This window comes from Buteo buteo, chromosome 7 (assembly GCF_964188355.1).
Source record: "Buteo buteo chromosome 7, bButBut1.hap1.1, whole genome shotgun sequence".
NCBI classification, from domain to species: Eukaryota; Metazoa; Chordata; class Aves; order Accipitriformes; family Accipitridae; genus Buteo; species Buteo buteo.
The window spans coordinates 46,726,726-46,754,686 of record NC_134177.1 but is presented as its reverse complement, the minus strand read 5'-3'; the positions used below and the strand labels follow the sequence as shown (position 1 = coordinate 46,754,686).

The 27,961-nt window shown below is 42.7% G+C and overlaps 1 protein-coding gene and 1 long non-coding RNA gene across 13 annotated transcripts in view; one reads left to right on the top strand and one right to left on the bottom strand.

Moving 5' to 3' along the window:
• The first annotated feature begins 4 nt into the window (after nucleotides 1-4).
• Nucleotides 5-27,813, top strand: LOC142033242 (uncharacterized). Of its 7 annotated transcripts, XR_012651133.1 has the most exons (6): nucleotides 5-257; nucleotides 5,073-6,867; nucleotides 13,252-15,901; nucleotides 17,512-17,752; nucleotides 23,538-23,649; nucleotides 26,417-27,813. It is a non-coding gene; the product is annotated as an uncharacterized LOC142033242 (long non-coding RNA). The 7 variants fall into 7 exon arrangements; XR_012651131.1 differs by lacking the exon at nucleotides 23,538-23,649; XR_012651129.1 differs by lacking the exons at nucleotides 5-257; nucleotides 23,538-23,649; nucleotides 26,417-27,813 and adding exons at nucleotides 3,964-4,083; nucleotides 4,231-4,373 and having other exon boundaries at nucleotides 17,512-20,273.
• Nucleotides 6,102-27,961, bottom strand: part of SGSM2 (small G protein signaling modulator 2) — a 62,282-nt gene continuing 40,422 nt past the window's right edge. Inside the window, exons 10-24 of one of the 6 annotated variants that reach the window (XM_075033091.1) lie at nucleotides 26,526-26,689; nucleotides 25,841-25,970; nucleotides 24,229-24,363; nucleotides 20,689-20,839; nucleotides 20,062-20,126; nucleotides 19,463-19,608; nucleotides 18,890-19,018; nucleotides 14,740-14,922; nucleotides 13,245-13,649; nucleotides 12,451-12,575; nucleotides 11,121-11,203; nucleotides 10,529-10,638; nucleotides 9,132-9,228; nucleotides 7,726-7,893; nucleotides 6,102-6,322 (exon numbers count right to left, since the gene is read on the bottom strand). In XM_075033091.1, the coding sequence (XP_074889192.1) occupies nucleotides 6,234-6,322; nucleotides 7,726-7,893; nucleotides 9,132-9,228; nucleotides 10,529-10,638; nucleotides 11,121-11,203; nucleotides 12,451-12,575; nucleotides 13,245-13,649; nucleotides 14,740-14,922; nucleotides 18,890-19,018; nucleotides 19,463-19,608; nucleotides 20,062-20,126; nucleotides 20,689-20,839; nucleotides 24,229-24,363; nucleotides 25,841-25,970; nucleotides 26,526-26,689 (2,180 nt within the window). In that variant the 3' untranslated portion in view covers nucleotides 6,102-6,233. The remainder of the gene's footprint in view (nucleotides 6,323-7,725; nucleotides 7,894-9,131; nucleotides 9,229-10,528; nucleotides 10,639-11,120; nucleotides 11,204-12,450; nucleotides 12,576-13,244; nucleotides 13,650-14,739; nucleotides 14,923-18,889; nucleotides 19,019-19,462; nucleotides 19,609-20,061; nucleotides 20,127-20,688; nucleotides 20,840-24,228; nucleotides 24,364-25,840; nucleotides 25,971-26,525; nucleotides 26,690-27,961) is intronic. The other 5 variants (XM_075033094.1, XM_075033093.1, XM_075033092.1 and 2 more) reach the window with 5 other exon arrangements.

Genomic DNA, 27,961 nt, shown 5'->3' with positions numbered 1-27,961 from the left:
CCGCTGCTTAACTTCACGTTGGCGCTGAGGAGTTTTATTCCGGATTTCGGTACGATAAGGAACTGGGAACGCGGGCTGGCTCGACCTCCTTCCCCCCACTCGGATTTAAAGGCTCTCTCCTCCGGGTGGTGAAGGGGGAGCCCTGCCTTCTCCCGGTTTCCTCGTCTCCGGCCCGGAACGGCCTCGCCTCAGAGCGGGGCGCGGCCGGGCGGGAATGGCGGGAATGGCGGCACCGCCGGGGCCTCGCAGCGGAGCCGGTGAGTGCGGGGCCGGCGGGCGGGAAGCCGGAGGCGGCCGCGGTGGAGGGGGGGGGGGGCTCGGGGCGAGCCCCTCGGAGCCGCCCCCGGGAACGGCTTTGTGGGTGTTTTGTCCGGGGCTGAGGCAGGGCCGCGACTCGCCGCCCGGCTGCCGCTGCTTTGAACGGCCGGCCTCCTCACACAGACCCCCCCCGGCCCTCCAAAACTCTCCGGATTATCCCCCATCCGGTTTCCGAACGCGGCTCTTTTTGCTGAAATGTTGCGACGCCGTTTTCGGGGTGCCCCGGGAGGTGCCTGCGTTGGGTTCGCTTAATGAGATGCCGTTAACTAGCCCGGGCAGCCCGGTAGCTTGCTGTCCTTGGTGTGGAAATAAATGCCTGTCCTGCCTTCTGCCCGCTCTCTTGACGCACAAGATACCGTTCAGCTGAGCGTTTATGATCCGGTCTCTAGCCAAACTTTGCGGCGGATCTGAATAAACCTTGTTCTGAGATGGGAAGCGATGTCTTTTTAGGCTGAAAGCGCACCAGCAGCGGGACTGAAACTCTGCTGGTGCTGCCCGGGCGCGCACCAGGCGGGTGTTAATGGAGACCAGTGAAGGAACTGGTGGGCTCAATTGCCCAGATGCAGGACACCTGAGCAGAGGCACCTGAGAAGGGAATTGTCAGCTCTCTGCATTCCTCAAGAGTTATTTTGGCTTCTCCGCCCCCATCAGAGGTTGCCGGTTGTGCCAATAAGCTGCTATAGGCTTTAGCAAACTTGGATGAACGGATTAAGGAGGCACTTTTCAGGCTGAGACGTAGAAAGGACATTTCACTTTGACTGTTGGGCAGGGGAAGAACAATCTGGCCTTTAAGTTGCGAAGTGGCACAACTTGTGTCTTGGCAGGAGAAAAAAAATAAGTAATTGTTGCAGGTCTTTGTTAAAAGTGTCACTGAACTGTAGCAAATGTTGGTCCAAGCATGCATCCCCCCCAAAAAAAAAATCCCAAACAAAAAAACCCCCAAACCTGGTGTGTGTGTGCATGCGTGCTTTCTAGTGCCAACCTGTTAGGCAAGGCGAAGTGCCCAGCTGGTTCATTGCTGCCCAGTTCATAGCTGTTTTTTCTATGTCCAGAAATTTCAAAAAGAATAAGATGTGGTGGAGAAATATTAACTACAAAAGGGCTTGGCTATGCCTTGGGGCTTTTAGTGTTTTCCCATGTGTTTCTGCTGATTTGCTTGGGCAGGGTGATGTGCCAGGCTGCTGTTATGAGCCAGATCGAGCCTGTTGTCCAAGGGGGTGAAAGGCACGGGGGCGTTTGAAGGGCAGAGTTCAGAGCTGGATAGAGTCAGCCTTGAACATCCCCACCCCCAAAATGTCAGCTTTCCGAGAGGGCTCATTTTGAGCTATTTATGGAGGCTTGGGGGAACTCCTTCATACACACAGAAAGGCAGAGGTTGAGGGAAAGCAGCCAGCCCCCCTGCCCTGTCCCCAGCCTGACAGCCTCATCTAGTGGCAGCTGCCAGCACAGGGTGTCCCCTGCCTGGTGCTGGCAGCTGCCAAGGCCCCAGAGGGTTAGAGAATATCCAGAAAGAGCAGTGCAAAACATTATTCCAGTGCTGGCACCACAGAGGTGAGGCTTTAGGAAGCCTGTTTCCAAGCTCGGGAGGGGTGAAGTGTTGCCTACCAAACCCACCGCTGCTTGCATGCTTGCCTGGGGTTGGCATTTTGGTTTTAGTTTGGTTTTTTTATTATTATTTGGGAAACTGAAAAGCATTTCTAGGTGAGCTTCTGAAAATGGAAGGCAGGTCTTGGACTAATTAATAGGATACGTAAGATGCAGCACTGAACTGTATGGGCCAAAGTTGCTGTGTTTGGCAAAACTAGTGGTAGAGTGGGGAAAGCAGCTGGAACCTCAACAGGCCGCCAGTGCTGGCTCTGGATTACAGAAATGGGGCAGGAAACGGTGGAGACTTCTTCTGGTTTGGTTTTCTTCTGGCAGTTGGAAGCAGTGAGACTTTCACAGTGATGAAACTTCATTGGGATGCTGCATCTTGCTGAAACAAATTCCTATTGCTGCAGGGACTCCACAACTTTGGGGGGGACAACTGTCTAAGTGTCTACTTTAAAAGTTTCTGAGGATTTGCAAAGAGACTACTGCATGGGTGGGATAGGTGGTGGTGTAATAAGAAAGAAGGTCCTGTAGAAAAGAAAGCCAATGTGTAATCCCAGCTATAGTACCCACCTCCCCCTGCCCACCCCAAGTCCCACCATGCAAACAAGATGAAGGCAGAGGACACAGTGGCACTGGAAGATTATTTAAGGCAACACGACATTGGATACACTTCATAAAGGGCTTATCCTCTTTTATAAGAATAAATAGACGATTAACAGCTGTAACAGTCACGAGCAATGGCTGCACCTACCCCAGTACAGAGAGGCATTTGTTGGGTGTTTTTACAGTAGAATGGGGAAATGCTTCATTATCCCCCAGGGACCCACCTCTGGGCAGAGCTTTCCAGCCTAAAAACCTGGAAAATCACTGCAAAAACTGCCAGCAGCAAACCAGCCCGTGGGCAAGATAAGATGGCAAGTTCTGAAAAAGGGAGCATCCCTGCTACAGAACAGAAGCAGCCAGAGCATTTTTAAGAGGCTTGAAGGGGGGACTGGGAGTGGTGGAGGAGGATCTCTCCTGGAAACCCAACAGCTTGGCTAGATTTAATGCTAGCTGCAGCACGATCAGGCCTAAAATTGCAGGATGAAACTTCTTTATTTTTTAACACTTGTCATAGGCCTGCTTCTGCTCCCACTCCTTCCCCAGGGCTGAACTGGCAACAGGCTCGGCCTGTGAGGATAGGTGCTCTTAGGCATGCACTGTGTAACCTAAATCTACCCTTAAAGTCATCCAAGGGATATTAGCAGTCCATTTGGTGATGACCTACTTACTTAAAAAATACTGCTTAGTACAATAGCCCATGCACGCTTGTCATAGAAATGTTAATTACATATCGCAAGCTCTTCCCAGACAGTCCTGTCCTTAGGACTCCCTGTTCTGTCTCTGAAATTACCTTGGTGGGAGACAAATAGCTTCCAAGGAGCTCCACAGAATGCCTTGACGATAAGTATTTATTCATATGTTACATTTAAACATAAATAATTGAGCAATAGAGTAGTCTGCTCCCAACAAAAATAAGTCAATACACAATATTCATAAAATACAATTAGACAGAATGTTATAACAAATACAACAAAGTTCGCAGAGGTTTGTTGTTTTGGTTTTTTTAACAGAGTCATATGGTACATTCCCAACATACCAAAGAAAAATAGTGCAGTTCTATTTTTTACATCACTTCCTCAGGCTCTGATTTGGAGGGTTTTCTCACTCTTGTCAATTTTTTTGAAAAATACTATTTCAGTTTTCAAGTGAACCAACAGACACACAAACTGAAGCGCTTTTGAGACCTTTCAGCAACCATGCACTGGCCTATAAAACAGTTGGACACACAGCTATAAATAATAATGAGATCAGATTGCGAGCATGCCTGCAGCAGAACTTCTTGGCTCCTGGTCCTGAGCACACCCTAACTCCTGGAGGCGCGGGGGTGGGCAGTAGAGCTTATCATAACTTTTTCCTTCTGTAACTCCCACTGTTGTTATTTTAGCACTGTAATGCGCAGAAAGGGGGTTTCCTTCCCAACAGCCTCCTCTGCTGCATCTCTCTCAGAACTGAGTGGGCTCATCTGTTCTCGCTTCTGTTTTGTGACCCTGATGCCTGTAAGCCCGGAGGACAACAGGCTCGTCCCTGAAGGTATCTGGCTACACCAGCAACGGGGGACTTCTGGTTTGGGTTTGTGTTTTTGTTTGGTTGTTTTGGGTTTTTTTTACCCTCCCCTCAAATTTTTGGAGACCAATGTAAGGGAGGACTTGGCTATTGAGCCGAGAAGCACTTTGTGTGCATTTTTTCCCTTTTTGAACTGTTATTTACCATTTTTAGTTTACTGCAATCATAAAGGAAGATCTAAGCACAGATGGTCTTTCTGGAACCAAATCTACCCTCTTGTGCAAGTAGTGCTCAGCTCGTGAGGATCCCAAGGCAGCACTTGCCTAGTGCAAAGAGCAAGAGTGCCCACTGCTCAGGTAATCACAAGACTAGAGTTACTAAATACTTCCTATTGGTATTTGAATTTTCAAACAGAATAATTTTATTCCCTACACCTCTTTTTTGCTGAAATCTGATGTTAAAAGCTCACGTGAGCTGATCTAATTCATGTAAACTTCTCCGAGCAACCTGATCTAGTTGAAGATGTCCCTGCCCATAGCAGGGGGGTTGGACTAGATGACCTTTAAAGTTCCCTTCCAACCCAAACCATTCTATGAAAAGCAGAGTTGTTTTCTCTACAAGGTTGAATGGAAACAAAGCTGTCTGCTCTGAAGGATAAAAAAACCAAACACCCAAGAAGCAGAAACAAATATTCAGATTAAAACTTTTTTTTTTTCTCTTTAAAAATCGCTGAAGTTCTAATGGCAAAGGGTGGAATACTTTGGAATACATGCAGTGCTTACACTAAGTTCCTAGGTTTCCTAGGAGCACAGGTCACGAGTATCCATGAAATCTGCAGCTAACCGCATTAGCAAAAACCTGTTCCCTCTCTCCCTCCCTCCCGCTGATGGAGATATAATTTACTTGGAAACAACACGCACCCTGGGAAGGTAGGTAGGTAAAGTACATGTGTTAATTTTATACAGTGTGATGAAGTGCTATGACAGCAACAGACCTATTTGCAGCTCCAGGGCAGAAGCCCAGCTAACCCGTAGTCACCTCTGTTCTCTATGCAGGATGGGGTGAAACATATGCTGCTAAAGCATGCAGCCAAGCAGGAAAAGAAGTGGCACAGAACTTCCACAGGGCGCATGGATGGCTCTACAAAACAGCACGGTGCAGCAGCAAAGGGGATCGGATCCCAGGCAATGATTTCAACTGCTTCATCAGGCAAGTGCTGATACCTGCTTGAGTAGATGTGCACCTGGTTTGCATTCACAGGATCCCAAGGAAAGTCCTCCTGGAAAGCTCTGCAGAGCAGGGAGGAGGCGGCTAGTAGTGTGCAGTGAGTAATCTGGAGGAGGCGAGGCTCTGCTGTGTCTGCTCTGTGATGTAGGATCTGAACTTCATGGCACTCTGCACAGACGCAAAGAGCGTGGGAGCTGTTAACATGAGCAGGGGACCTGTTTCTGTGTGCTAAACTTGTTAACCTGAACTACATTAGGCAGATCCTGTCATCTGGGACTATTTGCAGAGTAAGTTTGCAAAGTAAAATGAAGGCATGTCTGTGGCATGTGTAGGCCATGAAGACTCAATAGCACGAGCTAGTCAGCAAGGGCTAACTGATGTTTTTAGCTAATGTTGCCAGATCTTCACTGCTCATATTAACTATGTTATTTAGTTTAAGGCCATTCTCCCAGCTGGTAACTTTATTTACTTTAATTGCTGCTAAATATCCTGCTAAATGTATTCTCTTCCATGTTCAAGGCATAGACAATGAGTCCACAAACGTGCTCCACCAAGGACCCAATTCAACACTTGCAACACTTTTTAGTGAGTATTGGAACTGGCCTTACCTCCTCCATGGAAGGTTCTGGCAGAGCACACAATGTGCATCCAGGCTTTAAAGGTGCAGTAAGTCAAAATATAAATGTTCTAGTATGTCAAATTCCCCCCTTTTTAATATCTCAAATATTTAGATAGATGGTCTTCTAGAGAGGGAAATAAGAGAATGCAAAAAGATTTTGTCTAGAAATACAAAGTGAGTGTAACAAGGACTATCAAACACAAACCTTATCTGGTAAAGGAAAAGTTCTGGTTTTAAAAGTCTGTTACAAATCTCTTTGATATTTATTACATTACATGGAAGATGCAATTAAAACACCATTTTGAAGTTACAGTGCAAGAAACGCTCCATCTGATAGCTCACAAGGCCCACAATGACAGTCTGTTCATGATCACTTATTTTCAATCAGTGTCTGCACTTTGTAGACAAGGTCTCTTGCTATCCTCAGAATTTCCTCGGCATCATGATGCTCTGCCATTTCTAAAAGACACAGACAAACATTCTTAACTGTCAGCAGTGGGAACTTTTCTGCCTAGCATTGATGCTATTCATGTAGCATTAATATTAATAAATCAGTGTAACATCAACAGCAATCCAAAAGCATTGAGGGGGTTAGGTTTGTAGAATTAAAGATAGAATAAGCGGATGAATCCCTTAGTGCTGTAGGTCCTGGCATCAAGATCTAATCCTTTTGGTGTCAGTTCTCTTGTTGCAGAGATCCCTGTGACCCCAGACCAGGAATGGGAGATCTGTACCCACACGTGCCTGTGAACAGCTCTCCTGGCATCTCAAAAATGTAAAGCTGAGCTCAAGTTGATCAAGATACATCTCCAGGCAGGGACTGTTGCTGGAGGGTCTGGGATGAAAGTGATAAATACAATTAAGAAGGGCTTCATGTACATGGGGCGACATGCCCACATAGTTCCACATACAGATGTCCACACTGAAGCTTGAAGCAAGATCAGGAAGTAGCTCTTGACAGACCCGAATCTTCAGTTCCACAATAATAATTTCATTCAGCTTAGGTAAGTACTGTTGTTTTTTTTGTTGTTGTTCTGGTTTTCTGGAGGGTGGCGTTTTTTTTGGTAGTGCTTTTTGAGGGAAGCATTAATGTATAGCTTTGGAATAAGAGTGGCTGAGGCAAAAACCAAATTTGGGGCTTCTGCAACAGATGACTGAAAGCCACAGCACTGATAATTTAGTAAATTACTGTGATTACACAAAATTGTTTCCAAATCTCTTAAAATATCCTAACAGGGAGCACTTGTTTAGGACTAACTTGCATTCTGCAGCCAGGAAGGGACCTAGCTCGCTTTGGCAGAATACTTTTTGCTCTGGCAGTAGATGTTGGCTAGCATCTATGGACAACTATGGTAAGCAATCAACCATGGAAGCAGTTTGGGATGCTTTGCACAAACAGTTGCTTATATGTTTCAGCCTCAGCAGAGTCAAGCCCTCTAAACAGAAATGACTCTGGCAATCTTAAAACCCGTGAGAGACTTTTGCAAAAAAAAAAATAAAAAAGCAACATTTTAACACCTCCCATTAAACCAAGGGCAAAGAGTCACTGTGGCAAATCTTTTTAAGAGAAATTATGAAGCTTGCTTTGTGGTAATTTTTACCACTGACACTGAAATAGCTACCATCTTCTATGGTCCATGAAGCTCTTAAAACACTATTGTTTGTGTGCCAAGTCAGATCTTCAGGAAGCATGTGAAAATCTGGGCTCTTTGTTTACATGAAGGGGTAAGAGATTCAGAGCTTAAAATGACCAGGGGCTTGTCATGACAGCAGGAACACTGCACAACTGCAGACAGTCTGAGTAAGGGAGAAGGAGCAAACACTGGCTTTTTATCAAAATGGCACTCTTAAAAGTCTCTTACCGTTAAAAAACTTGATGATATCAGTGAAGTCCATGTTGTTATCACGGATAATCTCTCGATAAACTTCCACAAGTGCTAAGGCAATGAAAAGGACAAAATGTTCTGAAGAGATGTGCTTTGCTGCCCAAATAACTTCCCACACTGTAAATACATCCTCGTACAACAATTCTGAATGGGAATAAACATTACAAGAGCATCTGATTATTCAAATTGACCATTTCCCCCTCTCTAACTAATGTCTTACAGGCCTTACGCAGACATGAGCAGTACTTGATGACTCCTCCTTTTCCTCTCCCCCTGTGCTCCAGCCAACTCCTGTCACTTGTGCAAGTATGGCAACAGAATTGGATTTAAAGGAAAACTAAGAAAGAATGTAGGTGTGGCGGTGCAGATGACCTCAGGAAGATGTCTAAACTGCAGTAACCATGTGACAGCAGCGTAGACTCATTTATTCTAGGCAGGGCTACATGACAGGCTGCAAATCTGACTACGTATCCAGGACCCCCTTCCCGGCTTTCAAGTAGACCTATCAGCGCTAAAGCTCTGCTATTTTTAATCAGCAACAATTAATTGTATAGCAGATGTGTGTAAGCTAGGTCTACATATGCTGCAATTCAGATATGACCATGGAAGCTTCATCTTCTTGAACCATATAGGCTCGTCTTCTGCCCAGTCTGTGACAGTGAGGTCCAGGGGACTGGGATGTGGGGGACAGGCAATTCTCTGTGAAGGAGCAGGTAGAGGGCTTACTATTCAGTTAAGAGTCACAATTCCTGCTCCCTCACTTTCAGGTAGTTGCTCATAATATATAGCTGATGGATGTGTATCATCTCCCTCTATCACCTTTGTGCTGAGAGGGATGTTGTCTTTTGATTCTTGCAGATCAATCTGTAACTAAAAGGAGCTACTGACTTGCCTGATAGCATGATGGGTGTCTCTATTATAAGCAACTGCTTCTGTTAGAGTGGGGGTGGGTGGGTGGATGTGCTTGTGCAGGGATCTCGAGATTCTGGGGTGCTCCCACAGTATATAAGGTACAGCACTTGGCAAAGTACAACAGCTGCTGAGCTGTTGCTGAGCTGCTCCTTGTTATCAAATGGATTAGAAAGGAGGTATCAAAGCTTACAGAGGAGTGTGATCAACTTGGGATCTCACCTTCTTGAGCAAACAGGTATTTGCACTGAGCAGAAATTTGGCTCCAACCACATTATCAGGCATTTACAACACCCCTTTCTAAGCTTTGACTTATTCCAGTGCTAGTTCATCTCTCAAAGTTGCATTAGCTTTCGTAGCTATACATTCTCTTGTGAGCTTAGCTGCTACTCACCATATAGACATTTAGACCAAAACAGAGAGCTGTTCACAGTTTTGCACAACTCTAAACTATAGGCATAGAACATTATTACCTCTTTTAAAGTCAAGCAGGAACCAGCGATAGCAGAAGTAAAAGTGAGTATAATCTCCATTCTGGTGCATCAATTCAAAAAGCTCTGAGTCTAGAATCTAAAACACAAAACATCAGCTGTCAGTATCTTGTCTGAAAGTAGCCAAGATCAAAGGTGTTGGAGTCTGGTTAAGACTTCCATGCTGCTCTAATCACCTGATGCTGTGGTTAGTGAGAGCAGCTGCTTAGCACAGATACATCCTTTTACTATGTCTTTACAAAATGCCTGTGATGTGGGTGCCCTGACACAGACTGATGAGGTGAAGAGTTACTGCTGTGCAGGTATGAGGTGACAACAGTCAATCTTCACTGTGATTTTAAAGGTCCAAGCTCCAAGTTACAGATCCTACTGATTTTCAACAAGTGGCAAATTTTCATCTTCCCACCCAACTCTACTCTCAGATTGTAATGTAGGAGCTGGTGTGCAAAGACTGAAATCCATTCACCTGGGGAAAAGAAGGGAAGGAGACTTTTTCATTCCAAGTTGGTAATTCTGATGAGCAGTGGCACAGTTCCACACTGCAACATCCAAGATCTCTGGAACTGAACAACTACTTGCCAAATATCTGGTAGATGTCTTAAATCTGTAAGTCATTCCTCATAGATGTCATCCTAAGGGCTGCTGGATAAGCAGGGTGGCATCCTCTGACAGTCTTTGTACTCAACAGAAACACTGCAGCCGTATGTTCATGTGCTGCCTGCATTTGCCATGCTGGCCATCTTCTTTGTTGACTGACCTCTACTTTCATTACTTTTTTAATATGCCACCTATCAAACCAAATAATGGCTTATCATGATAGTCTTCACCCTTCTTTATGCTATCTTGCTCAAGTGCCTGGTGCTTTTGGGAGTGGAATGTCTAGGCCTTAAATCTGTCCAAAAAAACCCCATTCAGCAGGCATCCTGTGTGAATACAAATATAGCTATGGTCTACTTAAATCTGTAAGAAATTAAGTTCATGCCACAACTATGCATGTTTTCTCTTCCAAAAAACTGTGAAGACTGGATGTTACTGCTATTTATCATTGACTTCAGTTGGAGCTGGACTGAGCCATAAATGGGAGTCATTACATTGTGTAGCTGGTGTACTGGAGGCAGATGTTTGCGGGGGGGTTTGTTTGTCAAGATGAACTGACCTGCTCTAATACACACGCTTCAGTGTGACAGCACATACTGTCCCCTGAGAAGCATGACATTGGTTTGGAGCTGCATAAAATAATTCTTACCCTCCCCAGCTCTGAAGTACCAGATGACTAGGAACCTAGTATTGGAGTTCATGCCCTTCACTGTGGTATCAAGCTAGTTCTGAGCCTCTGCCACAACCTCATCTTCTTTCAAATAAGATTAAAAAAGACTCACTTGGATTAGGGACCGCATATTGGCAAAGTGTGTATCCATAGCACCTCCATTGGGGAAGTTCTGGCTCATCCTCTTCATCAGGTGGCTGAAGCAGCTGTAAGCCAGTTGATCTGCAGATACAATGCAGAACACTTGGTGTTGTTAATTGTGTGACTTCCTTGAACCAAAATAATGAACTGCAGGGCAAGCAAAAAACAGGGTTTTCCCCTTTACTGGTCCCTAATGCCATCACCAGTATTTAGATGAAACAGAAGACAGCACCTGACCCTGGACCATTTTTACTAGTTATGTTTCAAAAGAACCCAGCTTGCAGTTGACTCTTCAGCTTCAGCAACTGCCAGAACACAGCTGCTGTGAAAATTTAATAAAATTTAATCCGGAAGTCAGTGAGTGAAGAGGGAATCCCCAAGATACTAATGTTAGCCATTTCAACAACAGCCACATTTAGAGAAAAATATGAATCAAGGGCTGCAGGTCTGATTTGCCTGGTGAGCTAGCTCTGGTTAACACATACAACTTCTTCTGAAATAGCATTTCTAGAGAAAGACCTCCCTAAAGATACCAACATGTTCCAAAAGAAAACTCTTCCTACCATTGTCAAGTATAACCATCAAAGGAGCCAGGAGGTCACACATGCCTTGAACATAACCAACTTCTAGGTGCTCCCAAACATAACTGCAGAAAGAAGAAAACACAAGAGATAATATGATTAAAAATCCTCTTGCTGCATGGTGGCCTCAAAAATTTGTCTTACACCTAAAATACAACTCCTTTTGGAAGTTTTTAAGTGTCTTGTTCTAGAGTGCTGTAAAGATAAAGCTAGAAGTCCAGAGAACTACAACAATTCAAATCTTCCAACACAGTGGTATAAAATGATGAGTGTTCTGCTAGTTTTTTTCCAGAAAAAATCCTAAAAGCTTTATAAACAATCCACAGTGAGGACAGAGCGGCATGTGAGACTGGAATATCTCTTGTACAGTGACTCTTGCTGTAGGCTCTTAATGTCTTGTGAAAGGGTAAAAAGAATGTGATCGTCTACTTACAGGATGAATTAATATTGAATTTTTCTCTACCTGTTCCTCAAAAGCTAAATACTGTATTGAAGTCTAATTTGATTACACAAGATCAAATCTTAAGTAGCTGTTGTGTGTGTGTCTCAGAACTTTTTGACACTTCACATTCCAGAGTATTTCACAGCCCTGTATTGTTTTCTGCTTGGCTACAGAGTACCAAACCTTACACACATGGCTTGCATATCAATAGTTTGTGAAAAAACAGCTAACAAAGGCGTAACAGTTTATGGAAAAAAGCCCAGATTTTTAAAAGGTACCTAGAATTTTTTAGCTTTTGGGTTTTTTTGCCCCCCCTAGGTGGAAACTTGTTGTTATCTTCTCTGAGTGTTAAAGTCTATGACACTTTCTGCTTTAACTGTCTTTAGTTGAATATCCTTCAAGGCAATTTGCATTCCTAAAAGTGAAAACTAGCTTTCTATTGATTCCAGCTGGTCTCAGTGGTTAAAGATGCTGGTTTGATTTGAAGATGTAGACTTTCTGTCTACTTAGTAGATGTCCCTCAACACTGTATCTGGGCACCACTATTATTGTCATCTTTATAACACACCATTAGAGCATGGATCTATTATCCTGATAAGTAGGAAACCAAAGCAAATAGTACATTTAGAGAATAGTTCAAGGTGACTGATAAGGTCTGTCTCTTGAGGTGGAAAGAGAATCTTCTCAAACCTGCATTCCAAACTGCTGATCATACCCATGCTCTCTAACCTACCATCTTACCTGTTCCTCCTTCTTGCAAGTTTAAGTTAATTATTGAGAATTTTTATACAGACTATTATTTTCATGTTATTACGGTTTATGGATTATGACAGAAATGTGAAAAGCAGTTTGGTTTACAAGCTGTATTACCTGCACATGACATTTCGGAGTTTCTCCAGGTTATCAGCAGTAAAATACCAGTAATTCCGATCGCATCTCTGGACATCTTTATCAATTCTGTGCAAATTTAAGGCAACAGTGTCCAATAACTCTATCTAGAAGAGAAAAGTTTTAGTTAGATCTGCTGAGTTTAGAGCATTCCCAGGACTTTGTGCAGATTCGCTCTGAGAATCAACAAACCAGAAATAGTACAATTATACTTTGGGCATAGGAGAGCATCAAAATACTCAATTACTGTCCAAAATCCCAGGTGAAATGCATACACTTTCACTGGTAAATGTTCCAAGCCTGTCCTGTTTCCAAATGGTTATTTCCAGTTGAACAACTTCAGCAGAGAGAGAGGCAAAAACTCAACTACTAATCTGTTGACAGCAACACTAATAGAGGTGGTGGAGTCTTGAATCCAGATTTAGGTTATGGTTCAATTTGATTAAATGTGGGTTTTAGCTTGAATTAAATGATACTGAAATCTTTCAAGTGGTGTGCTGTCCACAGCCTCTGGCAATTTTTAGCTGCTCAGCTGTACATTCTTTTCCTTGCCCTCCCATTTAATAAAAGACCCAATTTTTTCTTGCTGTCTTATTTCCAATCTAGCTCAAAATTCAGATGAAAAGATTTGGATGCAAAAATCCTCAGTTATCATCCCACCACCTGTAGTTCTAGTTTGGAATTGTCTCTGATTAAATCCTATCTGAAAAAGTACAAGGCTTTGCTAGAAAAGCAATGCTGTGCAGAGAGATGATGATACTTATGTTGTGACCTACTGTGTAGGATGCAGCGCAGACAGAAGCAACATCCATTAAATAATCCACCTGGGAACACAGCTGCTCTTCTGATACAGAATCCTGAGACTGCAGTACAACTGACTTGGCTTTCTGTATACGTGATATGTCTGAATCAGTCCTTTCCAAGTCAGTACTAGCTTCTTCTTCAGCCCCATCTTCAAAGGAGACACTTTGCCCGTCATCGATACTGGACAGGATGCCTGAGGCCACGGAGTAGTTCCTCGAGGACGGCAGCCCAGAGTCAGGGGAGTCAAATTCCACAGACTGTTGCTCTACGGCAGCTACTGCTGCTGGCGTGTCGGCAGACAGCATGGTAAAAGTGGGGTCGTCCTGACCTTTTGAGTCCCGCTCAGCTGAGTCCGTTTCATCTACAGATATAAAGACCTGGGGGTGGGCAGAGGAGAGAAGATTTGGATAAAGCGGGGGAGAACAGAGAAGCAAGAATCATTAATGTGGCATACGAACCTCCAGCCAGGAGAGAGAAATGCCTACATCATTTCAGTGGACAAGATCACCGATTAATAGATCTTCCCTGTATGCAAATAGTTGAGAGCTCCTCACTCAGTCTTTACACTGAGACTGTAAGTCTAAAAATAATACCGACTTATGATCTCATATCCATCTCCTATGATGATGTCTCCCCCCTTCATAATCTTCAGTCAGAAATACCTTGGAAAGCAGCAAAGCTTCCCTACTGGCAACACCAACACTAAAACCATCTGGTCATTGCAATGTATCTTTGAAGAAGACTGACATACCTCAGGCATCCAACAATCCAGTTCAGCAACTGCTCTTTGAAGTCAAGACTGGCCTTCAAATTCTTTCCACCATACAACCACTTTACCTCTTCTCTTGCTAAAAAACTCATTGATGAACTGTTAAGTTCTGTTGCCTTACTGAAATCAGTTAGCTAACTGTTTGAAATCTGCGTAAGTAATGGATGCCCAGAGACACTTTTGGCACACACTTGCCAGCTCTCCTGTCCAACAATGTGAAAAGAAACCCCCTTCTTTGATATTCAAGTTACTGAGGGGTTAATTCAGTCTGCCTTTCTACTACTTAGCATCTTACCTTAGACTGACAAAGGTCCCCTCTCCCCCAAAAAAATCATGCTCAACCTGTCAATCAGGGACATGACAGCATCAAAAATATGCTTTAATAGTAGCAATCTTTTGCTCTATACTGGATAGAAAGCTATTCCTCTACTGAGAGAAGGATCTTCTATAGTAGGTGAACCTTAAAGCCCCTTAGGCAGGTCCTGCTTAAGAACAGCTGTAGACTACCCAAAATACAGACCTGCTCTTAGCTCTATTATGGAGGCACTACAGCTTCAAATTCTGTACAGGATTCAAGTAGCTCCAGACTGGTGGAGCTGTGCTAACCCAAGTCTCTGCTTCCCTGGGCTGTACCTCTGCAAATGCCAAGCCTCCCGTGCTGCCTGCACCATATGGATGAATGGGAAGGGAGTACCTACATCGTTGCTGATGGTGGAGTCCCTGTGAATCAGTCGCTGGACATGGCTGTCAATGCTGCTGCCTGATGAAAACTTGGCCAGGGTAGCAGAATGTGATTCTTTCTCTCGCTGCTTTACAATGACCTCGCAGGCTTTCCACTCAGCCATGACCTTCTGATACCGGAGAGCAATGTCTTCATCCACCTGCAGACAGACAGACAGATCCTGAAATGCTGGTGCTCCTTGAAAGATAGCATTAGCAATGAGTGGAAGCCAGGAGGAAGAGGTCTAAAGCAAGTGTAATGTTTCAAACCAAAAGCCTGTAGGATCCTGAAGCCCTCGTGCTAGAGCACATATCACTCTGACTGCAAAGCGCAATGACTGGAGCAGCAAGACGTTGCGTTTTTACTGCAGGGAATAAACTATCACTATAGATGCCATGAAAGATTCATATAAGCATGTGTATACACTCTCAACAGTGCTTTTGACATTATTCAGGAAAGAACAAAAGATGTCACTGGCTTACATGTGAAACATCACATAGAAGTCAGATGCAATCTGATGGAGCAATTGCTGCTTCTAACCAGATTATTACTAATTTCATTACACCGCCTTCCCAACTCCTTCTCTATTCCAACTCTAACATAGCCCTTGCAATGAATTCCTGGTTGCAGGTTCACAGACATCAGCCTGTACAGAGCTAGATGCTGGAAGAGACTCCTGAACAGTAGAAATCCCAGCTCACACAGCCCAGTCTTGTGGCTCTACTGTGCATGGCCAGATCCAACCACTGGTTCCCATAGTAATAAAACAGATTTTTGCCACTGCTGGCTTCCTCTGTTGAAAGAGAGACACAGAAACCCCCCTTGAGCTATTAAGGGACACGTAGTAATTTTACTACTCTGTCACTTGTCAAGAGCTGAAGAGAAATCACAATTGTGAGTTGGCTTCAGGCTCCGGACTCTGCTGGCTGGAGTTGCTACCAGAGCATTCATGCTAAGAGCTGCAGGCTATTTGTCACTTGAGGTAGCTGTCGAGTCATAAATCATAAAATACAACAGTTAGTGGAAGGCTGGAGGACAGCCACATTTGGGAGTGCCCCAGATACTGATGGATGACTGCAAAAATATCATCAGAAGGCAAAGATGATAAATCACCCGTGATGACTTCAGTTAAGGACACGGTAAGTTTCCTATACATGCAAATGTTATGACTGTTTTCAGGTCATTCATTTAATAGACTCTTACATTCAATGGTAAGCTTTAGACTCAACAGCACATTGCTTTGAGGTGTCGGTTATTACTGTTATTTACTACTGGTGTTGAGTAGCTTATTAGAATTCCAGATAAGGTTTGGAGCACCTCTGTGTTAGTATGGTACAAACTCAGGGAAAAAAATTTCCTATAGGAGCTTGCATTCTGCAGATCAGATCTTTTATACCTTGCAACATTTATTTATGAATTTACTGTAATTTCTATTACACAAATGGACTCAAATATTTATCTCTTCTTGGCAAATCTCTTATGTTCTAGCTGTATACATGCACATGCCCTTTGAAGCTAGGGCTAGGATCCACAAACTGTGGCTCAAGATCTCCCACTCTAAGTATCTGGGTCCTTTTTTAAGTTCCAGACATACCTTCTATTTTTACACATAGATCATAAATCTGATGGTTCGTATACCTGTGGAGAACAGACAGCAAAATGCAATCTATGCAAGAAACCCCCAATATCCTATATTTCTTGAAAATTTAAGTTAAAAAAAAAAAAATGGAACACCAAATGCAAATGTAATAAATTCACACTGCATCTGAAGTGCTGCAATTTAGCCAGATCACTGCTACTGAAGCTCTGCACCAAATTCAAAGCCTTTAGAAGGGCGCTCCCTTTTTCATCAAGACAATAAAACTTAAGGAAATGGTCCACATGGTGCTCTAGGAGGACTTCTTTTTTAAACTTGTGCTGTATGCAAAAAAGGGGTGATTGAACAAGTCCCCTTGTAGAACAGACATACTTGCCTGCAGGACTATGGCAATGTATCAGACTGGCTACCTGGATTTGCTTCTCTTCTGAGGCAGTTTGCCTGGCCTTCAGGACATAAGGCAACCAGCAGGACTTATTGCCCTCAGTCGTTTCTGAGGTACTTGGTCTTCTTCTGATGCTGATGTCATGGGAGGGCAGGAATTTGCCTCAGCAGTGCTCAGTGGAACATGCTTGATATACACACTATAGCCGGAAAATCTAAATATAAATACCTACAAAGATGCCTGGATTCAGGGTGAAGAATCTGGATTGTGGCCCTGTTTTGAACAGTTAAGGGGTATATTTCTCCATCTGTGTTCAGAACTGGTTTATAAAGATAAGTGTGAGGAAAAACAAGTCAAATTGCTGTAGCAATTTTTAGTAAGAAGAATGCTGCTTATAAAGTGCCCACTGTTTGCAAGATAGCTAATTTTTCTATTGCAAGGCTCTAGGTCAGGCTGTCCTCCTGATCTGCAGGTGCTCACAGGGATATAAAATATCCCCTGGAATATAAAATAATTGGGAGTTAGCAAATGCCAAATGTTTTGATATATAAACCACTCCTTATCCATTTAATCCAGAACAGAATCAGCTGCTGCAAGAGTTCTCCCTCCCTGGTAGTAACACTAACAGAAAAGCAGATTAATGTGTTAATTATACTCCAGGGGAAACCTCATTACTGTTCTAGACAGTTCAGCAAACATTTGGGTGATTCTTAATGTCAGTTAAAAGCAATGTTTTACCAACACACTAATCCAGACCTTACCCACAGGGCACTGTCCTACTGAAGTCCTATGGCTCTGCAAAGGAGAACATCCCTTTCCTCAAACGTCAAAGAGTAAGACGAGTGGCAGCATTGGCATTTGTAATGGCAGAGCGGTGCTCCTACTACGCATGAGCCCAAGGACGGCAGGAGACCTTTACAATGGTGGCACTACCCCATCTGCTCATCGTAGTAGGCCTACACTTAAGTTCTTGTTCCAAATGTGAATCAGCTCTACAGCTACATTATGGTATGAACCTGGGCCTATTATGCATCGCCTGAGGGTAATAGATTAGCTTTGGCTCCGTACTGCAATAAAAATGCCACACAGCATTCATAACAGCAACTACACTGGATCAGATAAAGGCTGGTGTAGCCTAGCAGTCGCTTATGGGAAGCATGTAGGAGTAAGGCACTGGAGTAGTGCTGTACTTTTCTCAGCACTCTAGCTTAGGACCACATCCAGTCTCTGTTCAGTAAGTGTAGCTGAGTGAAGGCATGACTGTCTGTCATTTTGCCCAGCTCTATCTGTTTGTTACCAGCCTGGTTTATTATCAAGGCATTTGCCTAGGAATTACAACAAATGAAAGCACTTGGCAAAGTAAAAAGTTGGTATTGCTATGAACAGATTAGCAAAGAGAGATAGTATAACTAAGAGATGGGCAAATTGTGGTTTCATTAATGGAAACTATATACTTAATGCCAAGTTTCAGACTGTGAAATAAGGCTGTGACATAACCTAGGCAATTATTCACTGATCAATATTAGCAGCAGCATGGGAGATATTAAGAGGAATAATGTCTCATCTGAAATTGCACCTTACATTTTACAGAGGCACTTCTTATTTCAGTCTAGCAAGAGCATAATGAACTTACAAACCAAACCTTCCTCTGGGTATTTTTAGCCTCTAGACAGTAACACCAAGTGCACTTTAGAAGGTACATCTGGGCTATTCACAGCTCCAGTAGAAGTCCACATATGCAGATGCAGTATCATGTAGATAAGGTAGTTATTTCAAAGAGCATTTTTAAGTATAACTCAACTAACACACCATATAAAAGAGGGATGACTCAAATTACTATCCAAATGTCAATGCCTTCCCATTTTATAAGTGACAAATTTGTGAAAACAGGATTTGCTCAGGGCAAGTGCATGTCATAGGCAGAGGCTGAATGCAGGTTTCCTGATTTCAATAAAAAACTCCCTTTTAATGATTTTCAGGCATGATAACATGATATCATAATCCCTCTACTAACATGCATCACTCATGTTTCAGTAGCATTTTCCCCTTAGGAATATTAAACAATAATAAAGACTAACACTTGCTATTAAGAAAACAAAACCAATTCTGCAAATGTAATTCAAATCCCTGGAAAGCTGTGCTTACCTGGTCCATTTCCTTTTTGGCCATGCCAAATTTATAGTGACCTAACAAGAATGGCCATACTTCCTTTCGAATCTCATGCTGTACCCCGCCGTAGTAAACTCTTCTAAGTAATTCCAGTTCCTTGTAATTCTACAATAGTCAGGAGAAAGACATATTGAAGGTAATTACATCTTTATTTTCCTTAGGCATGCTCGTATACACTTAATACCAAGTATAAAGACAGTGAAATGCATGCATGGCACTAAATAAATTTTGCAACTTGATCCAGGCCTTTAGGGCCTTAGCTCAAATCCAGTCTAACATAGGCTGTCATGCCTCCCATTAAAATAATCTAACTTTTAATAGGCTAGAGTCATCATGAGATCAGTTGCTTTGATGTTAATTGATATCTTTGCTATCATTAGAGAAGCAAAGGACAAAAGAGATTGTAAGAATCGACTCACTCACTAGAAAGAGAAGTAATCCTGTGAAGACTAGAAAATGCCTTTAAGACTTCCCGGGGTCCATTCTAAGGGATACCGTGCTCAACGCAGCAGTGTGTGGGAGCTAGTATAATGAATAAAAGTTACTTACCTTCTTGTCCTTCTGATACTTGCTCCAGACCTCTTTAGTCAGGCCGCCTGCAGCACTGGATGGTTTGTCAGGTGGGATGATAGTGTGGTTCACGAGGGCAGACAGATGCGTTCGCACTGTTGACAAATGGCGGCAGTAGGCAAGCCCTGTGGTTGGGGCAGGAGATAAACTTTTATAATGAGCATCTACCTAATATCAGCAGCCCCTTTTTGAAGATGAAGCTGTGTGACATTTTAAACCTGCCACTAATAATCCTATATGAACTAAACTTGCATTGTACTGTATAAGAATGAAGAATTGCAACAGAGCCAAAGATTAACTAAATCTTACACAGACTAGTAAAATCCAAGTATTACACTGCAAAGTAAAACTACATTCTGTCTTCACTAAGCATCAGTTCACCCATTGCTATATGCAAAACCCACAAATAATGGAATTATGAAGCTATGACACTTGAGTCATGTCCACCCTACTGCCCTGAGGTGATCTGACTCACAACCATAACTTTGCCTTTGGACTGCTTTCTAAAACAAACATCACATGTTTTTTAGATAAGCATATGGATACCACAAGGGCTGGATATAAGAAGCTTCACTTACATCCATAAAAGGCTCTGGAAACTATTTGCCTCTTCATGCTTTCACACAACATCTTTAATGGAGTTCTGTGGAGACACATTAACAGGAACGTGATAGATCACAAGGACAGAGATCATCATAAATTTTATGCTGATCCCTATGACCTAACACATAGCAATTCTTTTTCTGCACCAAGATTTATTTAGCTAAAGGACAACAATAATGACAAATTGCATTTTTTAAAGCATTTCCCCCACCAGCATTTTGGCCCAAAACAGATTCACCTGGCTCATTTAGCTACAACTGCTGCAGATGCATTGTAAAGGTCCTTGTCAAATTAGATGAATTGTTGCCCTTCATTATGATTGTTAATTACTTGTTGAAGAAAATGCTTCCAGAGCTGATTTATATTAAACTGGACAAAAGAATTAGATGCAATTTTTTTTATGAAAATGTGACTTGAGAGTAGTTTAATAGGTTAGTTTTAATAAACTAAATTTCTTGCTACATAACTCCATCTTTTCATGTTGGAAACTACTTGAAAATTGTCACACTCGTTCTCTGGTGCTGCAAACAAGAAAACCTCCTTCCTTTTAAGTGTGGCATGCACAAAGTCTCTCAGGTAAGCTCTCTGCACAACTTGCTTACCTATCATGGATGCAGTTGCAACAGCTGGGTATATCATAGGGAGAGCTGCCCGTTGAACAGGAGACACACGAGGAGCCTTGGCTGCAGTGCTCCAGCTGCCATGAAAGCAAGTTTGCCCCAAAGCCTTGCATCTCTATCATTTCGCTGGTGTCTAGGAAAAAAAACCAAACAGAACAGCAGGCCATCAACCTTTTTTCTTCTCTCCTCCTCTTTCTTCTGTGCATCCTGATGGCTTCATGCTTTACTTTTCAGCAGGCTTTGAATCTTGATTCCAAAAAGGGGAGAGCACCGTCCTAGTGACCTCAGAAATACTGCTCTTGGCACATCTAAATCAGCTGCATGCTGTGCACGGTCACTTCCCATAAAGTCAAATCCCCTCACCATCTCCCCCTTTCTTGCCTATGCACATCCCAGTTTGTGTTTCAAAGAGAATAGAGGAAAGAGTGCTGCAGTAACAGCTAAAACTGGTTCTTGTGTAATGCTATGGGAATGTTATTTATGGCCAGAATAGATAATCTAACCTGACCTTCTATTTAATTCCGGTCTCAGAATTTCATTTTGCAGTTCCTGGAATCAGCCATGTAACTGCTAGTCCAGTTAAAGTGAAAGTTTGAGCATAAAAGAAATTAAGACAAACTGATTCAGTTATTTTCTTTCAGAAGATGCTTCTTTACCCCTCAGAACCAGATCCTAAAATATTTAGCACAGAAGGATAGTTCAAGTCCTACTGATGTCAACACTATGTTTATCAAAGTAGGATGTTCTGCAGGAAAATGTGATCCAACAGTACAGTGCAGCTTCTTGAGTTATCCCTGCTCCACCAATTCTGTCTTTTTAACCCGCTTCAGGAAGGCAACCCCCCAAAAATCACCAGTTGCCTTCAGAAAGCTTGGCTTCAGCTCTTCAACTTTCCCAGCTGGCATTTGAGCTTGTGGGTTTTTTGTTTTATAATAAATAACTGGCCTTTCAGCTCACCCGTGATTAAAATTAAGGCAAATGCCATAATACTGTATGTCACTAAATTAACATTTGTAAGCAAAATCTAGTCCCCTGGGCCGTGCTTTTAAAACATACATTTGTTGGGTGGTGGTAGGGGCAATTCCAAACCATCTCATGCATTTTAAATCAAGGTAGCATAAAGCATTTTAGTAGTGCCTATTAGAAAGTGGGCATAGGTGAGGAAGGAGTGGAGTAAAAACATTTGTTAACAGAAAAAGCACAGGCTCATGCGGAAGCAGTCATGTGTATTTCATTTCACAAAACAAAGTGTGATGCAAAAATGCTCTTCACCTTAATTCTTCAGGAAGGAGCTGAATGACCCAGTATTTATTGCAGCTTCTTATTGGGTTCAAATAAAAACCATTGGACAAACATTTTTAGATCATTATTTTTTGCCTCCCCTCTACAGACAAGAAAAGTGGGTTTTTCAGTTTTGATTTCTTACTTTATTTTTTTAGAGAAACAAGGAAAGAACCCCACAGAACCTAAAGATTCAGATGAAAGGTACCTGAATTAGTGAAGAATTAGAGTGAACAGCATCTTTTCTTTAATTGTAGTGGTGTTATCTGTAACTTCAGCTACATGCAAAAGTCGAGCATGTTGCAAAATGTAGAAGCAAATGGCTAGCAAACCTGCTACAACAGTGTTGTCATTATTTAAAAGGGATGCTGCTGGAGAGACAACAGCTAATCCAATCTAGTTCAGCAAGAATCACTACTCAAACAGCAGACATAGTCCTAACTCTACCACTACCTTCAAAATTAAATAAGCAAAAGCAGATAACTGACAGCTGTTCTAGTGGATAACTTCAAATTCCCATCACCTGACTAAAGACTAAATTGTGTTTCTTATGCTTTAGATCACAGTGTTAGCCTCTTAACATGTGTATGTGGCAGTGTTAGACCTTACTCCTTTCCATTATCACCCATATCCAGACATGATCAGTTAAGACACACAGAAACTCCCTGAAACGGTATCTTTTTTCAAGAGGAACACTGTATTTTTGGACTTTCTTTCCATCCATACCTTTCAAGAAATCTTTATTCTGGGCTTTATCCATTTCTAGGGGCTACTACCTTGGGATAAATGTGTAGGCAGCCTACAAGAAATGAGGAGGATCTCCTTGAACACATTTTCATATCGTATCTAAACAGAACTTAAGCACTATACAGAGATGCAGGGCAATTATTGGCTCCTACAGTCAGTCCCACCAGACCAGGGCTAACATCCATTTGGAACCAAAATTCATCGCTCTGCTATTTAAAGGTGTGAGTGTCTTATCTGGAGTCAAAATACATTGTGTTTTTCTTAGGAAATAGAAATACCAGAAAAAGCATGTTCATTCTAACATAATGAATGAAAAATACAGACAAGAGCCAAACTTGCAAGCAGTTGCTCTCCTTCCTACTTCCTCTGCAGATGTCAAACTTTTGACAGCTACTTTACAGCCTGATAACAGAGAAGATTCTGTTCTTGCTGATACACTCCATTTATTAGGAAGAGGCGGAGGCTCTTGTTTTGATTGTATCAGGAGTGTGCCAGGTTTGGCACATGCACTCAAGAGGTATCAAGGCCAAAAGTCTGCTGGTACTGAAGCTGTGCAGAACTGGTAAGCCTAGAGGGGGGAGAGATTTCACATGAACTAGTGGAGAGACCTCGACAACACCTGCCTGTCTCTGAACAGCTGCAAGCCTTAGAATCCAAGCTGTGGAGGAGGGGTTTGGCCTGGGGAATGGATTATTTTATACACCATTCAGCTTCCAGAACTACACTACTAGATCCTGAATGCATGTAATACATACACCTACTGGAGAATACCAACTTAATACATGTGTTATGAATTGCTTTAGGAAAAGAATTAGATGACAAATTTTTGGAAAGTGGAGTCTTGCAGCTGATAATCTGAAACCCACCTAGCCTATGAATGCAAGAAGTGGAATGAAAGCACCTGAGCACAGAAAGGTATTGCATCTCCATAGTATCTTCTCTGCACACCTCTGCTACCTTATAGAGGTATCCAAAGCATGGAAGCACGCATACTTGCACCATCCCTGGGCTCAAATTGTAACTCACTACACTTCTACGCAGGCACACTCTATTTCTGACTTTGCCCAGCACATCACTACTATTGCTGTAATGGTTTACCTCTGACGCTTCCTATGCAAGGCTGCCCTCCCCAGTCTGTTACGCTGTACACGACTAACTCACAAAAGAGCAATACAAAGACCTGTTACACTCCCTCCTCTTGTGAGAACATGTTCTAGTATCCAGCTTTTATGAAGGTGGGGCAGGAAGCCTCTGGAAGGAGAGAAGGTTTGTCTGTTCAGCAGCACACACGCTCAAAGGAGAGGGAAGATGCTGTTGTTTCCACTTTCCATAGGTTGTGAGCATATTCCCAGTCTCTCCACACAGTCAACTTAATCTCCAGATCTCATGGCGTGAGTGAAATGTTTTTCCCTGTAATAATGCCAACACTGTTGTATGCATCAGTGGAACGAGCTGCAATAGAGCTCTGGGACACAGGGGGAGGAGGATAAAAACCTTTCATCCTATTAGGAGCTGTGAGGTTCCGAGAGCAGATCATTGATAGCATTGCGTGTAGCTTATCTTCCTCCTCCTCATCATCGTCAACAGAGGTAGAGCGGCTGGCAGCTAAGTGGTGGTAGTTAATAGTTACTGCTCAAAGAAAATAGTGAAAGAGGAGCATAAGAAGAGAGAACTCGATTCTGCGGGAAAACTCAAAAGGACATGTTCAGCAAAGACAAAGGACTTGAACCCTGCCCTCCTCTTGAAGGCACAAGCTCCTGTAAATGGGTATGAAAAATGATTTTCTTACAGAAAAAAAAGTATGCTCCACCAAACACAGGCCAGCTTTTCATTGTGCACAGGCTGTATTCCCAGAGCACATGTGTCACATCATGGCAATAGAGAAAGGTCCCAATGCCAGCCTGCAGTAGGTGAGTATGCTTTTTAGCAAAACTCCATGGGAACTCTAGGCTCCGACTAGCTTCTCTCCTTCACCATGCCCTTATCAATGCTGTGGCCTCTTTTCCACTCTGAAACCTGTGCCAGATATATCTGGACAGCAAACATTCTGCTCCCCAGCATTGTCTGGCACTGCAAACATGCAAGGTACAGGCCTCCTCCTAAGGAAGCCCAAGGCAGGAGCCAGCTCTTGCACTCAACAGGCAGGTCTGTGCTGGATGTGCCCACAGAATCTGCAGTCCCCTTGATTCAGGCAAAGGCAGAACATGCTTTTGCTGGTGTGTGCATGAACTTACCTGTGCAAATCCAGAAGCCCTAATAAAGCACGGCCACCATTGTGGTTCAGTCCCCTGGGGTAAGGAGGGTTCAGCTGACATTTCTGCTTTTTCAGCTGCAGTAAGACCCAACATGAGCAGTAAATCCAAATCCCCTGTAAACTTTAGGGTCTGATCTTCCTGGGAAATTCTTGCTTCTTTGCCAAGGGGAATAAAACTGAACATGCTGTTTGAGAACTAGCTCAAATGCCTTCTTGCGTGTAAAGAATTTGTATTCACTGATGACATGAGGTGGTTTGGTGCTTGGGAGTTCATTTAGTTTCCTTGGAAGGGCCTTTATTTATCCATTGTTCAGTTCTTGCTTCCAAGCCAGGAAAACTTAGCCCAGGGAGTTCTTGGGGTACTTTAAGAGTTGTCTTTATGGTTGTTTTTTTTTTCTTTTAATAACAACATTATGAGCAAGCAGTGTGGCCAATAAAAATATCCTCACTTCAGGAGCAAAACTGCTCTTCACTAGTCAAGCAATCTTTGGTTTTAGTCTCAGTTTGCAAGCCCAGGGGAGTATTTTGAAAACTTCCTCTGCAAAACACAGAGTAAATGTAAACAAGATTCCCCACCTCAACTCCATTTCCACTAAGATAACAAGCTTCACTGCATTAAGGAAACCTACAGTAAGCTGTACCTGTTGATCACAATTATCACACAATGAAATTTTGTGATAGGTTTTCTTCTCCCCCCCCAAAAACCTGGCTTGTCCGTTACCTTCAGTTACTTCCCAGGATATTACTTCAAGGTTTTCTTAGGGCTTTGTTTTGGTTTTTTGTTTGGTTTTTGTTGTTGGGTTTTTTTTATTTGTTTGTTTTTTAAACAAAAAGCAGAACAAAGGCACTTACTGTTATCATGCTTATGACCTGGATAGATAATTCTGAACACATAGTCTGTAGAAGTATCTTCAGCTGGCATTTCCTCTAGGTCCACCGATTTGTTGCTGTTCCGTTTTCGAAGCTTTGGAAATACCTTACCCTAGAGAAAATAATGATTCCATACATTCAGCTACAAATGACTAACAGAGCACAACAAACTAAGTACTTCAGACCTTTGGCATCTTAAATCTTAAAACTAAACTTTCAGTGCTGGGAGGAGGTGAGGCAGAACACAACAGTAGAATCATATACGGCAGGTGGTTTAGGGGTACTTAACACAACTCTTCTGTGTGCTTAGAACACAGCTTTTTCTTGTAATCCATGGGAGTTGGGCACCAGCTTCTTCAATAATGCAAGCCTCTGAGAGCAAGTATGTCCCGGTCCATTTGAGTCTTGGTCCCTATCGTTTGGGTTCATATTTTGATAGAACAGCAGATTCCAGTTCATTGCTCAATGGGGTAATGAAGGTATGAACAATTTCTATAGACTATCTGTATAAGAATCAGACTGGACTAAATGGAGTTATTTTGCCTCCCACTTTACTAGAAAGCAGCTGGTAATCAATGCCCAGGCTCTGTGGAGCAGGATGCTGGTTGAACAAAGACATTAAGATCAGCCCTACCTACTACAAGCAGCTCATCCGAAAAGGCAGTACCTTGCCCTGTTGGGACCAAAGTGGTGGTTCCAGCTGACCACGAGGCAGAAGACCATTTTCCAGACAGGAGAGAAATGCGAGGAGGTGACCTCCTTGGGGAAAGTGCAGCGGAGGTCTCTGAGTTCCATCCTGACTCACCAAGACTAATGTCCATCTGCTTTCTGCTGCAAAGGAGGACAAGGGAAGTCCACGCTGTTACATCAGAACCTCTACTTTATGCTCTTACCTTCTAAGTAAATTTTATTTGTGATCATCTCTAAGTAGATAAACAAACCTCTGTAAATCACAGTGCGATCTAAGGATGTTCTCAGTCCTTAAGTCCTAAAGAAGCTCAAGATACAAGCAAACTATGACAGGCCTCATGCAGAAACATTTAAAGTGATTCTGAACACTAATATAATAAAGGAATAACTAAACTAAGTCTCTGGTGTATGACATAACTTGACAAAGGACACACAATTTAGAATGAAAACTAACCTAATGCATATAACCAGAGGCTGTCAGCTGTATTCTTGTGAGAATTAGCAAGTCACATTCTCTGTTGTAAATTTTTCTCACCTATCTTCACTGTCACTAGAAATTTAGCACAAATAAGAAAAACCACCCTGGGCTCTGAATACTGTTTTAAGCATAATGATCTGCACCTTGTACAATTTTCAAAAGAATTAAGTGAATTAGGTTCTTAATTTCCTTTTCCAAAACTGAATGAATGAGGCGTCTGGAGCCACCTGGATAAAGGGGGGATCTCTGAGAGCAAGGTGTATTCTGCAGCGTGGCTGTGCAAGTTCCAGTCAGGTAGCTAGGTGCTATGGCAGGACAGCCAAGTGTCTGTCATCTTGTGCAAACAACAAAAATCACGTTGTGTATATACCTGGCACCTGATACTGAAACAGCTTTCTCAGTGAAGAACAACAAAGGCTGTCATGTTTCATGTCTGTTATTTAACTCCCCTTTTCCTATGGAACTGCCAGAAAGCAGAGTGGTGATGCATCTGACCAGTCAGTGAAATACTGGACAGGCATAAAGTGTCCTGGGGAAGCTGATCGAAGTGAGGCAAATGGACCTGAACTAACGTTGCAATTGTCATCCTCTACCAGCTAGGATTCTAGATTTTAACACTCATCCCCATATGTCCATAACTAGGCAGAAGTGTTAATGACACTGAGAGAGGAAAAGCAATCATTCAAGTGGCTCTCCTGCTTATGTATTTTAAAGCAATATATATAACTGTCTTCTAAAACAGGCTCTTAGTTCAAAAGGTCCTTTAGTCCAACCTTAATTCAAATCTGACTCCAAATAAAATTTCTAAATGTTCTTTGTCTTTGCTCTGTGATTTTGACTTAAGACTTGTGGTAAGGAAAGCAGTGGCAGAGACATTTTGTTCCAGATTCCTCTCCCTACATTGAGCAGAATGGGCTACTGAGAACTGGATGGTT